Here is a 17,056-nt window from a genome sequence, read left to right on the forward strand (position 1 = left end):
AGAGGCGGAGCCCCCTCCTCCCCGCTGAGCGGGGGTCGCCCAGATGCAGGACTGTGACCCAGGCTTAGCCGATGTGCAAGGACACTGTCAGCCTGATTTCTGGGCACAGAGCGCAGGGCCGCTTCCTGACGGCTCCCTCTGCCACAGAGCCCTCGGCACACCTGCCTGTGTTCAGAAGAGCAGAAGGAACCTTAATGTGGAAAGACAGGAAGGGCGCCACCGAAGCGAATGCCTGCCGGGCCACCACTGGCAGTTGGGACTCGACACCACAGGCCCCCATAGGTTCTGATCCTAATGATGCTGGCCACTAGAAACGGGGATCCTAAACCGTTAGGTCCATACGGACAAGGAAAAGAAGTTCTGCACGTGCCGATCCGCCAGCCTTTACCAAGAGCATCAGTGGGACACCACTCTACCCAACCAACAGCCATTGCAGAGTATCACATGCCAGGCACTGTTGCAGGTGAAGAGCAATCAAAGAGCAGACAGTGAGCCCACCTTCAATGGGGGATAATCATTCCAGTGGGGGATCATAATAACTATTACTACAGGAACAACTAAGACACACAGCGCTCACCATACGCCAAGCACTGTTCTAAAAGCTCTACGTATAATTAACTCATTTGACCCTCAATGACCTTGTGAAATAGGTTTATTATTATCCTCATTTACAGACGAGAAAACTGAGAGAAGTTAAGTCACTGACCCTAGGTCACACAGCTAGTGATTTGGACCCAGAATCTAGACTCTTTGTCACCATGTAAGTAAATGCAAAGTCCCCCCTGCGATGTGTGGCAGCAAGGAGAGGGATGTGTGCTCTAAGAGTGCAAAAGAGGGAAACTGATCTGGTCAGGGCTCTCAGGGAGGGCTTTCCTGAGGAGGTGCTGCTTGAGCTGCGACCTAGAGGATGAGTACAAGTCAACCAGGGTTCTTAACCCTGGATGCACATTAAAATCACCTGGGGAGCTTTGAATCAACCAGAAATTCTGATTTCACCTGTCCGGGACCATCCCAGGCGCCAGGGTTCCCTTATAAAGCTCTGCAGGTGATTCAGACGGGCAACCAAGAGGGAGACTCACTGACCTCGGGGGAAGAAGGGAGAGCAGAAGAGCCCAGCAGGGAGACAGCATGTGCAAATGCCTCGTGGTGGGAGGGCTGATGGGCAGGACAAGAGACTGAAGGAGGCTCAGAGGGTGAGGAAGGGAGTTCGTCAAGAAGAGACTGGAGGGAGAGACGGGGCCACAGCATGCAGGATCTCAGAGTAGGGCGACCATACAATTTATCTTCCAAAGGGGACTCCAGCGAGAACCCTCTGGGATTCCAGTGCAACAGAATAACCAGGTCTGTTTACGAGCCAGCTTGGCACAGGGGGATGTATGATGATCCTGCTCATAGGTCATGTCAGAGTATCTTTGCCCCAAGAACAATGGGAAGCCACTGCCATGTCTTCAGGAAGGACGATGACATGACCACATCTGGTTTTTGGAAAGATGACTCCACAGTCATGTGCAAATGAGGGGCTGGAGGAACAGAAAGAAATCAGGGAATCAGGACAAGAGGCCACTGGGTCAGGCAGGGTGAGTGGAGCCTGGACAAGGTGCTGTCCACGCAGAGGAAGAGAAGTGGGTGGCAGTGCATCATGGTGGCTAAGAGCAGACTCTAGAGCCAAAGCAAGTTCAAATCCAGACTCCACTTATGAGTCACGTGATCTGGCCAGTTAGATGGCTTCTCTTCCCTAGTTTCCTCCTCTATAAGATGGGCATAAAAAAGGTATCTCATGGGGGGAGGATTCAGTGAGCTAGTCTATGTGGATCACTTAGAACAGCACCTGGCACATGATAGGCACCATCGAAATGTCAGCTGTGAGTATTATGAAGGAGGGACAACAGGAGTCAGCAATGTGGGAAAGTCTGGGAACACAGAAGAAGAGGCCTCAAGAATTGACCATTGCTCAGTAAGATTTTAGAGATTCACAGTTAAGAGCTTAAGGAGAATCAAAGAAAGCAAGCAGCATGGGGAGGGGCTGAGATGCAGAATTAAGGAGCAGAGCCAGGACCCAAAGGCCAAGATTGAAGACAAAAACACATCCAAGATTCTGGGTCAGGCAAACACTTATATAATACACCGGGCACTGTTTTAAGCTCTTTGCATATATCAACTTATTTAATACTTACCACATTCCTTTGAGGTAGATATCATCCTCTAAATGAAGAAACAGAGGCACAGAGAGGTTAAGTGATCTATCCAAAGTCACACAGCTAGTAAGTAGCAGAGCCGAGATTTGAACCTAAGCAGGCTGGCTCCAGAGTCCACACTCTTAATCAACATGCAAGACCACAAACCTGCGCCTGAACATTTCACTCTGCCCTCACCCCCAAAATGACACAGAAAGTACCAGAAAGAACTGTTTAAAAATAGGGGACTTTATTTCAGCCCAGAAACCAGGGAAAGGTGCCAAGTAAATGCCAGAAACTCTTCAAATGGTTTTCAGTATCTAGAAAAGGTGAGAATGGGACTGAGGGAAGGGCAGCCCAGCCTGCTTCTCCCATTATAAAGAATGAAAGTGACAAGGTCTGATGGGGGGGTAGGTGACTGACCAAACACAGCAAGCCAAGGTGAATCCTCACAGCTGCCTGTGCAGTCACCGGCAGCAGCAGCCTCTTGATAAACGTGCAGAATGGTGAACGACACCCTCTCAAAGCCTTCAGGAGAAGCAGAAGCTGCCAGACCCACCTGCAGATCCCACTGGACACGGAGTGCTACGTCCAGCAGGGGGCGCTCCGGCAGCTGATTCCTAATCAGGGCAGTGTTCCAGGGTTAGAGAAATGCATGTGCCCCCGCCAGTTTCTGGCTCAACCACGGTGCGCAGGGAAAGGGACCTCTGCATGCTGTTAAAGTTCCCCGCCTTGGACTGTTGCTCCCACACGACTCCCCAAAGAGGGCTGATTTGACTAAATCTACATTCTCCCTTTTCTCCCTACATAAGTGGGGAGACCTTCCACTGACCGTTCCCACCTACAAATGCAGAGATTATACACTGGTGGTCCACAGAATGAGTCCAGTCCAAAAATGTGTTTAAAATACACCATTGTTGTAATTCTAGAATTATTTGTCAACATCTAAATTTAGGAGATTTAGAATTATCTTGAAAAATTGGAAAGTCTGGAATTCGGTCCTTTAAAGAACAGAAATTTTTTAAAAATGGAGCTGAGTAGCGGCTGCTCCTTTCGGACAGGGTGCACACGCACCAGATGGACACTCCCTGTTATCACACACTTGACTCATTTACTCTCCTGCCTGATCCCGGCTGGCTCTGAAGTTGGACATCTTGATGACTGGAATGCTGTGCATCCTTTCAAAGTCATGTGGCCACAAACAAAACATTAAGGAAAGCAACCAGACATTAGAGGGTCTACTGAATAATTCCATCTGTACCTTCCTGGTCACATGGTTTTTGAAAACTGTTTATGTATCGTACATGAAAAGTGTCCATCTTGATGAATTCTCATGCAGTGAACATTTTAAAAGCAGGCAAAATATTTTCCATAGTGGCTGCGGCATTTTGCATTCCCACCAAGAGTGTGCATGGGTTCCAATTTCTCCACATTCTTTCCAACACTTTGTCTTTAGTGTTTGCTTTTATAACAGCCATCCTGACAGGTGTGAAGGGATAGTTCATGGTGGTTTTGATTTGCATTTCCTCATGATTAGTGATGTTGAGCATTTTTTCATATACCTGTTGGCCACTTACACATCTTCTTTGGAGAAATGTCTATCCAAGTCCTTAGCCCACTTGGAGGTTCCTCAAAAAATAAAAAATAGAACTACCATATGATCCAGCAATCCCACTTCTGGGTATTTATCCAAAAGAATTGAAATCAGAATCTTGAAGAGATACTGGCACACCTATGTTCACTGAGGCACTATTCACAATAGCCAAGGTGGGGAAACAACCTAAATGTCTACTGACAGACGAATGGATAAAGAAAAGGTGGTATACCCATACAATGGAATATTATTCAGCCTTAAAGAAGAAGGAAATTCCACAACATGGGTCAACATGGATGAACTTTGAGGACATTAAGTGAAATAAGTCAGTCACAGAAGGACAAATGCTTCACGGATTCCATTGACATGAGGTATCTAAACTAGTCAAACTCATAGAATCAAAGAGTGGAATGGTGGCTGCCAGGGGCTGGAGGGAGGGGGCAACGGGGAGTTACTACCCAATGGGCACAGAGTTCCAGTTAAGCAAGATCAGTAGGCTCGTGAGGTCTGCCTCCTCTATACCCAACGGTACTGAACTGCTCGCTCAGAAATGTGTTGAGAGGGTAGAGCTCATGTTGTGTTCTTTCCAAAATAAAAATAAATACTTCAATGGGGGAAAAAAAGGCAAGCAAATGACTGCTGGCCAGGGTAGTAGTGACCTTAATGGAAGGGACTGGAGGCACAGGGATCAGAAGGGAGCACAGAAGGACTTCTGAGGTTCTGGTTACAGAGAAATGTTCGCTGCATGAGAATTCATCAAGATGGACACTTTTCATATATAATACATACACACTTTTCAAAACCCATGTGATCAGCCCAGCCTAAAACCACCCCCTGTGAATCCAAATTCTAAATTCCTGAGGAGGGAATCTGATTGGTCCAGCTTGGGGCAGATGTCCACGTGCATCTGGACTCAATGGGGGCTCAGAGAGCTTCTGGGGGTGCACATCTGGAAAGGCGGTTCGTGATGAACAGCGCTGTGTGCTTCAGTTAGATTTGTCCAGGTGAACGAGGCTGAGGGAATGAGGCAGTTTGGGGTGCTGGGTAAGAACACAGACCTGGAGCCAGACTACCCAGGTGCGAATCCTGGCACCACGGCTCACTGGTCCTGTGAGCATAGGCACACCTCTCAGTGTCTGAGTGCTTCAGTTTCCTCATCTGTAAAATGGAGTTGATAACACTGGTACTTACCTCATGGAGTGTCATGAAGAATAAAGGGTTATTATATGTAAAGGGCTTAAAACACAATTATATCTATGAATGCTGGCTCTTGGATATTATTATTTAAAAAGAATACTCGGAAATCCTAGAATCTCAGACCACTGGAGTTGGGGGGAGCCCTCGGGAATACAAAAAGTCAGAGACAGAAGGAAGAGTAGGAGGTCTTCTGACTCCAGGACCTGCACCTTTCACATCCCTCCAGGGTCGTGTGCCTTTTGATTTCTGTACTTCCCCCAAGTCTGCAGGCTCTGCAGGCTCTGCAGGCTGAGGTCTTCTGGGAAACTGCCTTTATCAGGTTCTCGGGCTGGTCCCGCCCCCAACCAGAAGAAGCCAAAATAATTCACAAGACAGGACATATCTGCCTCATTCCAGCCCCAGCAGCTCTCCTCTTCGTGCACAGGAGAAACAGCAGGTTTCCGTCCTCCGGACGCTGCATGTCATGGATTTGCTTCTTCCTCCACAGCATGAAGCTCTGTGTCTTTGTGACAGTGAGGGACAAAGGGCTGTTGAGAAGCAATTCGTTCTGACCTTTACATGCCGGTTCTGCATTGCGGAAGCCATCAGTGGCACACAGCAGAAGAATCAGATGGGATTCACTCCACAGTCAAAAGAATGGCATTTTATAGCATTACCATCATTTTATGAGACTTTGCCCTCAACCAGTCCTTGGGAGGTGCCTTTGTATTTCCATTTTGTGGCAAGCAAGATGGATGCAAGCCATGCCAAAAATAAGGCTGGACTTTCGGAACTCACACTCTAAGACTTGAAAGGACCATTGCTGGTAATAATATTAATTAGCATGAACTATATGCCAGGCCCCACAAGAAGCCCATAATATGGATTAATTTATTTAATCCTCACCTGAACCCTACGAGGAGAGTGCTAATTTATCCTCTTTTTACACATGAGGAAACCGAGGCAGAGAGTTCAGTAACTAAGCCCAAGATCACTCAGCTAGTTTTAGTGGCAAACCTGGAATTCAAACCCAACCATTCTGGTTTAAGAGTCACAACATGATATTGCCTTACGTTGGTTTCCAAACTTGGCTCCCCATCAGAATTACCTGAAGGGCTTTAAAATACAGAGTCCCGGGCCCTTGCCTGGATCTCTTCAGCTGAGGTCTGTTTTATTACCTAAACAATCCTTCAGCATTCAGCCCTTCTGTATTCTGCAGAGCAGCATGGAGAAGTTGCAGTGGACAAGTGTTATTTTGATTGGCCAAACATCTCTGCTTCCCTTTTTCGGTAGCAGCGCCTCAGTTCTCCTTTGAAAGGTCATCCCACTCCCACCGGGTCTAGTCTTGGAGGGAACACTTGAAAGGCCCACCCAAGGGCTGGTTAGGTAACTTGGGTTGACCAGATCACCTCTCTCCTTCTAGAATTTGAATTTAGGACCAAAGCAACACCAGATGGAAAATCAGATGGAGCTGGTCTGCTTGTTCAGGTTTTCTTCCATCCTCTGAAACATCACACTCTCTCCAATAAATTCCTTTCCAACTTAAGATAACCAGAGGTGGTTTCTGTTGCACTCACCCAAACGGCACTAACTAGAAGAACCACCCATGTGGCAGGAACTCGCATCTACCACAGAGGTGCCCTCTACAGAATCCTTGGCAACTGATCTTTGCTCTACTCGGATGGGGAGTTAATACCCTTAGACAGCAACCAGTCAGTGAGTTTGGGCTGTTCTTCCTTAGCCCGCCAGCTAAGGAAGGTCCTCAGTCCTGATTCTGTCCTTTGAAGCTATACAAAAAGATCAATGCAACAAACACCTCCTTGGATATTCGACGGCAGCATAGCCTCTGAGCTGGACAGGCCAATCCTCAGCATGTCTCCAGCCTCCCTGTAAGGCATCCCTTTTGGCATTTGGTAACACACACTCTGGTTACTGAGCACTTTTGCTGTGAATGCAGATGTTATAGACTGCGGTGTTAAGTAACATAAATAGGATGTATCTTCAGCAGGATGATGTAATTTCAGATTTAGACAGATAATAGATAAATGAGGGAGAGAGAGAAACTGTACTGTTTAGACTGAATCGCGCCAACGTTATTTATCCTTAAGAGATGCAGATGGGTCTTTTGGTCCAGGTGATGGTGACATCTTAATGTGATGCCAAAAGAGATGTTTACCTCTAATTGTAGCTCACCTCCTGGAAGGAGCGAGGGAGGCTTGGAGCATCACCAGAGCTGTGTGGGGTGTCCCCACTTGGTGTTATGTAAGTCTGAACAACCCAGGCTTTGAGAATAGTGCAGTTGACTGTTATGTTGCTTTATGTGAGCCAAGGAGACCAGACAGTGCCATGGAGGAGGGGGTGGGCCTTTTCACCAATGACAGAGACACGTCTTACTGCCACTAGTGCTGAGGCAGGAAATGGGCAGGACCTCAGACTGGCAGAGCTATGACTTCCCTCCTTCTCTGGGGCCCAAGGTGACTTGGCCCGGGCTTATCAGGGGCCAGAATCTCATCAGGGGCATCTGAAGATTCTCATTTGAGGGACTGAGCTGCCTCCCAGCTGACGGAAGATCTTGAGAGTAACCACATCCGGAAGCAACTGTAATTGCTGACAGTTATACCCAAGCCTTCACTCAGGTTTAATTTTCACTGAATTAAGTGGGAGGTCTGAGTCCACACTGGAGGTGAAGCGGCACCAGAAACAAACAAGACTGGAGAAAGCAGTTACAGAATATCCCACAGTGATCTTTGGAGTTCTGCAGGCTACAGTCTGGAACAAGACAGCGAGCAGAACCGACAAGCGGCCACTAAAATGTGTTTAGGAAGTGGGACCTTTTGCTTTTATGTGTGTATATATTTTTATATTTTTTGATATATAATACCACACGTAATGTTTTGTTGTCTGCCTTTTTCATTTAGAAATATATTATGACTATATTACCACGTCAATAACATTTTGATCACTGGGACTTTTTACTGAAGTATAAGTTACATACAGTAATGTACAGATTTTAAGCATACAACTTCATGAATTTTGAAAAACGTGTACACCTGTCTAGACACCATCCCAATCAAGATACAGAACATTTCCATCAGCCCAGACACTGTGACATTTTCATCACTGCACAGCATCCCATCACAAGGACATATTTTACTTACATAAACCCCAACTGGCAGCCAGTTAGATTGTTTCCCATTTTTTTTTTTTTAGTATAAATTCTGATGCTATGCGTATCACTTTAGCTAAATATTTGCACATGCCCTTAAATAATTCCTTAGCAGAAATTCCTAGAATTGCAATTCTTGGGCCAAAAAGGATGAGGTTTAGTAATTCTTAGGTCAAAAAGGTCACTAAAGTTTTTGATACCTATTGGTAATTTTCTCTTGAGAAAGATTATATTAATTTACACACTCACCAGCAATATATCAGAGCCCATTTTTCCTCCTCTTCCTTCTGTTTATGCTTTTTTCTTTGACTCCTCCTTCCCTGATATTTTTACTAAGGCCATGTTTTATATTTATGTGTGTTTTGTGGTATATCTTTGCCCTTTTTATTTTGACCTATGTTTTAAGTTTCTCCTATGCATTGCCTAGAATTATACATTGTTTATCCAATCTGATAGTCTCTGCCTTTTAGTAGTGAATTCCAATCCATTTACATTGGTTGGGTAACTGATACTCTGCTGTCACTTCTACCACCTTAATTTATACTTTCCAGATTTCACAGTCCCTTGCTGGCTTATTTTTATCTTCGTTCCTATATTTTGCTACATTGATCAAATTTTTCTTTGTTACTTTTACCTCTAGATTGTTTCTTTCTCATTAAAAAAAGTCTATGTGAACCAATATGTCTATGCCAAGAATTAAATTGTTATCAAATATTTTATTTAGGATTTGTTCATCTAGACTCATAGTTCACTACAGTTTCCTTTTTTATGCCAGCTTTATTAGGTTATGCTGGTTATTGCAGTCAAGCTAGCTTATAATAATAAACTGTGGTAGCTATTGATTTTGTCGGCTCATCAAAGGTTCCCGTCCTTTCTTCTTACAACAAACACTGCTCTCTGAGCCATAGGGATGTCACATGATCCGGGCCTGATAAACTATAAGAGTTCATTCTCCTAACAACAGAGGACCAATCAATCAGAACTCTTCCCTGAGACTGATTGTGAATACAGGGAGAAAGAAGGCCACTTCTTCCACTAGGGTTTCCATCTTTCCTTGAGGTTGACTATAACTGGGGTGATAGACACATTGATAGACATGTCCTGTCTACAGTGGGAGAAAATATGGCAAGGACAAATGAGTCGGGTCCCTGCAGGAAACAGAAGGCATACTCAAATTAAGAGAGTTTAAGAAAGGTTTCATAAAAGAACTATTTCTAAAGGTGTGGGCATGGTGTTGGAAACCACAAGGAATAGTGCAGTAACTGGGGGCTAGTAAGAGCAGAGGGATAAGGGGAGAGAGTAGCTCCTGGAACCCAAAAGGAGAGAACTGTGTAGAGAAAACTGCCTTTAGAGGAGCACCAACCTTCAGCGAAAGGGTAGAACCAAGATGAGCCCAGGATAAATATCCTGGGCTCACACTCCCTTCACCCTCCAATCTCCTATTAGTTCCTCCCCTGGAGCCCAACCTGAAGTCAAAGAGTAAGGGAACCCGGGTTGATGCAGTCCTTACAGGTCAATCTCTCAGGAAGACAGCCGAGTGGATCCAGAAGGATAAACAAGACAGCTGGCACAGCCGACGAGAGCCAGTGAGGCAGAAGGCAAATGGCCACAAATTCCTCCCATTCCTGTAGGCATCTCTGCAGTGTGACTTCGCAGCTCCTTCCATCCAGAGATGAAGTCTATTTCTCCAACCCTGAATCTGGTTTGGGCCATAACCAGTGTGACACAAAGAAAGGCTTGAAAAACACCCGTGTTTTGGGGATTTCCCTCTCGTGCTGTGCTTGGAACCCTGAGACCAGTGTGTGGATGAGCCTAAGCTAGCGTACTGTGGGGAAAGAGACCACATGGAGGAGAAATGAAGCACCCCAGCCAACGGGCTGCCAACGATCAGTCATGTTAGTGAGGCCATCCTAGGTGACCCAGCACCAGCCAAGTCACTGGCTGACCAAGACCCATGAGAAAGCCCAGCAGAGATTAGCTGAATGGACCCAGATCAGAAGAGCCACCCAAGTAGCTCCCAGACTCATGAGAAATAATAAATGATTGTTGTCTTAAGCTACTAAATTTTGGGATGGTTTGTTACACAGCAAAGCTAACTGATACAGCTGATAATAAGAAAGCATCTTGCAAGTGCTGGAGCCTCAGTTCTAGTGTCTGAGGCCCTTGTCCCTGACACTCTTATTCCATTCTCAAGATTTTCACACAAGCCCATCTCTTTTCCTATTGCCAATTTGAATTTTATTTCCCTCACTTTCAATTTGAAAAAAACAAAACTCTGAAGCTTTCCTTTTTCTCTGTAATCTGTTATCTTTTAAAATGAACAGAAATCTTTCCTTCCTCTAATGTTTAAAATAAACATTTATTAGTCTATTATTCTGGAGCTTTGGGAGAAGAAAAGTTTCTTGGGCAATATTCTCATTTCCCTCTTGGTTATTTGCCTATTCTGGTTTTCAATGCTTCTTGACACAAAATGGGCAATTTAAAATTTCCTAGAAAATCATCCATTTCAACCAGATTTTCAAACACATTGGCATTTATATACACATTCTTTTTAATATATAAATATAAGATATTCTTTTTAAATTTTCTTTTATTTCCCTCTTATTAAGTCTTCAACAGGGGGCCAGCCCTGTGGCCGAGTGGTTAAGTTTGTGCGCTCCACTTTGGCAGCTCAGAGTTTCGCTGGTACGGATCCTGGGTGCCAACATGGCACCGCTCATCAGGCCACGCTGAGGCAGCGTCTCACATGGCACAACCAGAGGACCTGAAGCTAAAATGCACAACTATGTACTGGGGGATTTGGGGAGAAGAAGAAGAAAAAAAGAAAAGATTGGCAACAGATGTTAGCTCAGGTGCCAATCTTTAAAAGAAAAAAAAAGTCTTCAACAGTTAACACATGATCTATCATTTTTAACATATTTCTTCATAAAGTAAGACTTGAATAAAAAACACAAAAGGATACACTCAACATTAGTGCCCATGATCTTTAACTGACCTGATTTGGTAATGGAATCAGGAGGCCGTAGGGCATAACAATGGGTTTTATTCAGTATCTTGACTATAAATGATAAGAAATTACTTCTAAAACCATAAAGTGTTGAAGAAAGTACCTTTAGACAAACCAGCTAAAGAGTCCCTTTGTACTCGTGTACTACCTGGCACAAAGCCCGTGCTCCATCAAGTTAGCCATTATTATGAGCCATTATTCCTTGGCAAGTCAGGGGGGTGACCTGCATCCCTTCTTGAGTAAGAGAGACTCTTCCAGGGATTAATAATAATTTAGAAACCATTTATTGAGTGCCTTCTTTGTGCCAGACAGTATTCTGGATGTGGCTCAAGCAATCTCTCATTGAATACTCACCAAAAAACTATGATTTAGGTATTATTTTCCCCATTTTAAAGATATAAACTAAGGGTCACAGAACTTAAATTATTTTCCCAAGACCGTTGGAGCAATAAATGGCAGTGTTGGAAGTTGACACCAAGGTCTTCTGGCTCCAAAGTCCTAGCTCTTTTCTCAGCATCGCACCACAGCATTTGAGGTTTTGTGTAAAGTAATGGAAATGGAAAACACTGATTACCTCACCAGACATGCTCGGGTGGAGGAGTGCAGAGAATCCTCAGTACATTCGCGATTGGGGAGAGAGGTGGAGAGGTCAAAACGCCCTCAGCTACTTGTATCAAGGGCTTACTATGTCGCAGGCTCTGTGCTAAGCACTTTCATGCAATGGCTTTTTGATCCTTTTATTTTTTTATTCACCCTTTTTCATTTTAAGGATTGTTTTTTTGTTATTACAATAAACCTATGTGGTTAGTACTAACATCCCACTTTATAGATAAGGAAACTGGGCCACAGAGAGGGTAAGTGACACACCCAAGGTCCCCTAATGGTCACTGGCAGAGTTAGGCCCTGAATTCAGGTATGTTTGACTTCGGAGTCCATAATCTTAACTGTCATTGTCTTCGGGCACGATTGATAAATTGCCTACTTCCCATTTGTAGCTGGAGATGGCTGGGTCAGCCGGGGACTGGGAGCAGGGAATAAAGAGGTACCGTCTCTTAATGAGGCCACCTATGACTCTCTGAACCACACAATGACCTGTGGATCTTTTATGAAGTCTAGTGGGAGGGTCTCCAAGGGTTCTATTCTGCAGTGGCCCTTGGGTCAACAGTATCTGCAGTAGATTGACCAGAGATTCTTCCCCTCCCCTGAAGAGTAGAGTCTATTTCTCAACCACTTGAATCTGGGCTTGGCCACGAGACTACTTTGTCCAGTGGGACAGTATCAGACAGGACGCACAGCCTGAAAAGGCACACATGCACTGGGGCATGCTCTCTTGCTCTTCTTGGAACCCTGAAACCACCATGTGAACAAGCCAGAGCTAGCCAGCTGGAGAATGAGAGGCCACATGGAGGAGGACCTAGGCACCCAGGCCAGCAACCTGCTCACTGCCAGTCATGTGAGTGGGGCCATCCTAGACCAGCCAGCATATATCCACAAACACAGGCGAGAACCCCTTAAATTCTGTGCCCTGGGCAAGTACTTCACTTGACCCACCCTAGTCCCAGTTCTCAGAGATAACTCCTCTCTGTCTTGTTCTGAGAAGATCTGTCAGGAGGCTGTGTACGTGGTCAGTATTCTAAGTGCTGACTAATCTATAAATGTCCATATGTAATGCTTACGGCAATCTCAGAGACTTGGTCTCTCTAAGAGGTCTGAGAGACAGCAGAATTGAGGGTTTCCACGAGGTGAGACCAAGAACCAGTAGGATGCCTGTAAATGACTAGAAGTACCACCCAGGAACTCTGCCATGTTTTGAGGTCCTCCAATGGTGGGTGCCCATCTATGTGGTCTATTCCCAGTGGCATTGAATGGTTGGGTCAGTAGTTGGGTTCACTGGGACAGTGGCCGGTTCATAAAGTTCCCTAAAGCAGCCTAATGTCATGAAGTGGACCTATCTGTAGAAGAATGCCAAATACACAAAGTTCTACTAATATCCAGAATATTCCCTGGTTCAAACTGCACTTGGAATAGCAGAGGATAGAGGACAGAGCCTGTGCTTTTCTGCTCCATGAGCCTGCCGCACAACAGCTCCTCCAAGGTCACACAGGAGGAGGGCACTCCTCCATACCCACACGAGCCTCAGGGGCAGTCAAAAGAGAGCCTGGCCAGGTTGGTGAACAGGTGTGGCCAGATCTTTAATCATGCCTCCAACCATGGACAGAGAAAGGTCAGTGAACTGAGTGAAGTCAGTTCAGGAGTCTGGATCAATTCATCATCCTTGGTGCCAACTGACCTTCTTGGAACTGTGTCCAGAGTTAGAATCATTCCAGGTAGGCTGCCAAATCCTTTGCATGCCAGCTGCAAGGTAGTGCTTCCTGCTGTCCCCATGCCCAAGGTAATGAATGGCTGCATTGGTCCATTCATCCAGAGAGGGGTCTCCTACCACTTATGGAGCCTACACACTCCTAGGAAGGACTGCCAGGTGACGGGCAGAGGACCTGCTCATTCTTCAGACTTGCTTTGTAGACATTGATCCTTGCTGCCTGCATGTATTCACGATTATTGATTATCATTGTCATCATCATCCACATAGCTCTTCCTATGAATGGTACTAAGTACTTTCACAGATATTTATGTGTTGGATACTCATAACAATGCCATAAGGCAGGGACTATGATTTTATCCATTTTTCCGTGAAGGGATCTAAGGCATAAAGAGATTTAAGTACTTTGCCCAAGGTCACAGGAACGTAAGCCTAGGAATGCCAGCTCCATAGTCTATGATTTTAACCAGGACACAGTGCTGCTTCTCTAGTTTTCCTGAGGGAGGGACCAACTCTCCCCCAGTCTCAAATCATGGGGTGATGCACGGGCCCTCCTTGCCAGGAGTAGGCACATAACCAGGTTATGCCAATCAGCAGAACCATCCTTCAGGCTGCAACTGACCCATGGCCCAATGAGACCTTAGCTCTTGTCACTGGAGTTGCAGGCTGATAAGACGTAAGACAAGGGTGCAGCAGCTATGGTGCTCCCACAGGAGAAACGCCTTCCTGAAGCTGACACCCAGACAGAGGAAAGCTGAGCCAAGAAATGGAGAGAGATTCCTGAGGACCTGATTTCAGCACCTTGATTCTCTGTGCCTGAAGCCAGGGCTATTCTTGAGCTTTTCCATTTCAGGAACCAAAAATTTCCCTTTTCACATAAGCCAGTTTCAGCTGAGTTTCTGTCTTAGGCAACAGAAAAAGTCAACGAACATAGACAGGATATGGGAAACATCCTGTCGGCTGCTCCCTGAGCATAAAGCCTCGGTCTGCACGAACATTCAGAGCTGCGTAATGGAACCAGGCTGTCCCCACAAACTTCCCGCCTGCCTTCCTGGGGACGAGAGAAGGAATTACACTGAAAGGGCCAGGGAGTGTGATCTGAGAGGGAGCGACAAACGGTCCTGTCTTCATCTTTGCACACAGGCCTGCAAGGGCTTTGGTTGTTCCATGTTGCTTGGAGTTCCTAAACCCAAGTGCCACAGTTTCCAAGCAAGGTAACTGCAGCATAAGCTCCAGTGTTTGCGTTGCTGTGGTGACAGATATGTCCCTGATTTGCCGCAAAATGGCAGATGACCACTTGTAGCAGGCCAGCAAGAGTGGAACAAATGCAATGACAGAAGGTAGTCACCACTCACTTCTAGTAAGCTGAGGTCAGCTGTCAAGTCGAAGTGGCTAAGAACAGGACCAGTAATGGAGACAAAGCCAATGGGAAAGACTCCAGGAAAGTGAACCAACGCAGGAACAAAGTAAGAGAACCAGGGGAGATGGCTGTACACAGGGTATGCTGCACATCGGGTATGCATGGCTGCACATAGGGTATGCTGCACATAGGGTATGCTGCACATAGGGTATGCTGAACATAGGGTATGCATGGCTGCACATAGGGTATGCTGCACATAGGGTACGCTGAACATAGGGTATGCATGGCTGCACATAGGGTATGCTGCACATAGGGTATGTTGAACATAGGGTATGCATGGCTGCACATAGAGTATGCTGCACATAGGGTATGCTGAACATAGGGTATGCTGAACACAGGGTATGCTGAACATAGGGTATGCATGGCTGCACATAGGGTATGCTGCACATAGGGTATGCTGAACATAGGGTATGCATGGCTGCACATAGGGTATGCTGCACATAGGGTATGCTGAACATAGGGTTTGCTGAACACAGGGTATGCTGAACATAGGGTATACATGGCTGCACATAGGGTATGCTGAACATAGGGTATGCTGCCCATAGGGTATGCATAGGGTATGCAGTTCACTACTGGGCAATGGAAGAGTGTGCATGGTGGAAGGTTCTAGCAGGACAGTTTTACCTACATGTAAAAGAACACCCCAAACAATGAGACTTTATCAAAGGAGCTTCTTATCTCACATACTCAGTCTGCAGAGTGGGCTCAGCAGCTCGTCAGTGTCATCAATGACCCAGGTTTCTTCAACTCTTCCACTACGTCAAGCTCAGGATGTCCGCCGTGTCTCCCTCATTGACCCAAAAGGGCTGCCACAACTCCAAGCATTATATCCTCACACAAAAATGCCCAACAGGACAAAGGAAGGGATGTCTTCTCTTATCAGAAAGGAAAGTCTTTCCTGGAAGCCCTCCTCAGACTTCCCTTGAAGTCCCACTGAGCAGAATTGGGTCAGCTGCTCATTCATCAGCTATAAGGGAGCCTATGAAAGCAAGTATCAGCCATTTTAAGCCTCGAGCATAAAAGGTGGCCTCTTCCAGAAAGCAGAGAGTGAGAGCCATGAATGGGTGTTGGGTACGCAATCAACAACATACCCTAAACTTTAGATAGATGTGTACAAGACTTTTACCATATCCTTACAGCACCCATCCTGTCACTCACTTAATATCTTCCTTAAATCAATCTAACTTTGTTTAACCTAAATACTTTTATGTAGGTAGGAAATTTTATATCCCTACTATAAACGCAAAATCACTACTAGATACATTTTTCCAATCCATATTAAAATAAATTCATAATTATTAAAACAAAAATTATTTGCCTGTTTTACCTAGAAGCATCTCTTGTCCCACCAGCGGTAGTCATACTTTGGGATGCACAGTTGCAGGAGAAAATCATTTCCCCCTAATTCTTGGGCCCTGGTATCAAGAATTGCCTAACAAAAAAGCTATATGTAAAGCGCATTGTAAGGTACCATCCTAACTGCCTTTCTGCAGTAGCAACAATTTAGCCCCTTCCCACCACTCTCCATGCCCCAGCGGTAAAGATGAAGACGTTTAGCAAAATCGTAGCAGGCGAACTAGCTGTTTCCTGTATAGTCACGCTCCAACTCTCAAAGCGTTTCACTATTTTTGCTCATTAAAATGAAAAAACATCTCAGAGGCTATAGGAACCATCACATGCCTTGGAATGAGAACATCCTGACTTTTTTGTCATAGCATACTCACTCACATTTACCCAAAAGGATGCATCCGCTGTGGACAGAGAGAGGTGACCAGTGCCCATTACTTACATCAGAGGCTGGGCCCTTGTCCGCGCCTGGGCAGGAGAAAGTGACAAATTCATGGCACCGCTTGTGCACGACAAAACAGCAGACTAGAAGGGGGGAAGAGAGGGAAGGGGAGGAAGAGATTGTTAAAACTGGACAAGTAAAAGACTAAGACAAGTAAAGATTTCATACCAAAATAAACAATGCCTTCAGTATCCGCACCTTGTCCTCTGTTGACGTCAAACTCTGGGGTACCCCGATCCTGCATCTTGCAAATTAGTTAAGCTACTAAAGTTAACTAGGGTTCAAAAGATCACATTTGCTCAAAATTACACTCCCTTGAAAATTTCTTAGGTTGCCTGGTTTGGGAACAGAACGTTGTTTCTTAGATGGAACACCATATGAAGTAGTTGGCTTATGTTTAGGTCCATAAT

The 17,056-nt window shown here is 45.5% G+C and overlaps 1 protein-coding gene across 2 annotated transcripts in view; it reads right to left on the reverse strand.

The window, feature by feature from the left end:
* PRKCB (protein kinase C beta) overlaps window positions 1-17,056 on the reverse strand; it is a 304,452-nt gene that overhangs the window by 156,384 nt on the left and 131,012 nt on the right. For both annotated transcript variants that reach the window (XM_044746781.2, XM_044746780.2), the window contains exon 3: window positions 16,647-16,729. In XM_044746781.2, coding sequence (XP_044602716.1) covers window positions 16,647-16,729 — 83 coding nt within the window. The remainder of the gene's footprint in view (window positions 1-16,646; window positions 16,730-17,056) is intronic.

Source organism: Equus asinus, chromosome 14, assembly GCF_041296235.1.
Source record: "Equus asinus isolate D_3611 breed Donkey chromosome 14, EquAss-T2T_v2, whole genome shotgun sequence".
Lineage (NCBI taxonomy): Eukaryota > Metazoa > Chordata > Mammalia > Perissodactyla > Equidae > Equus > Equus asinus.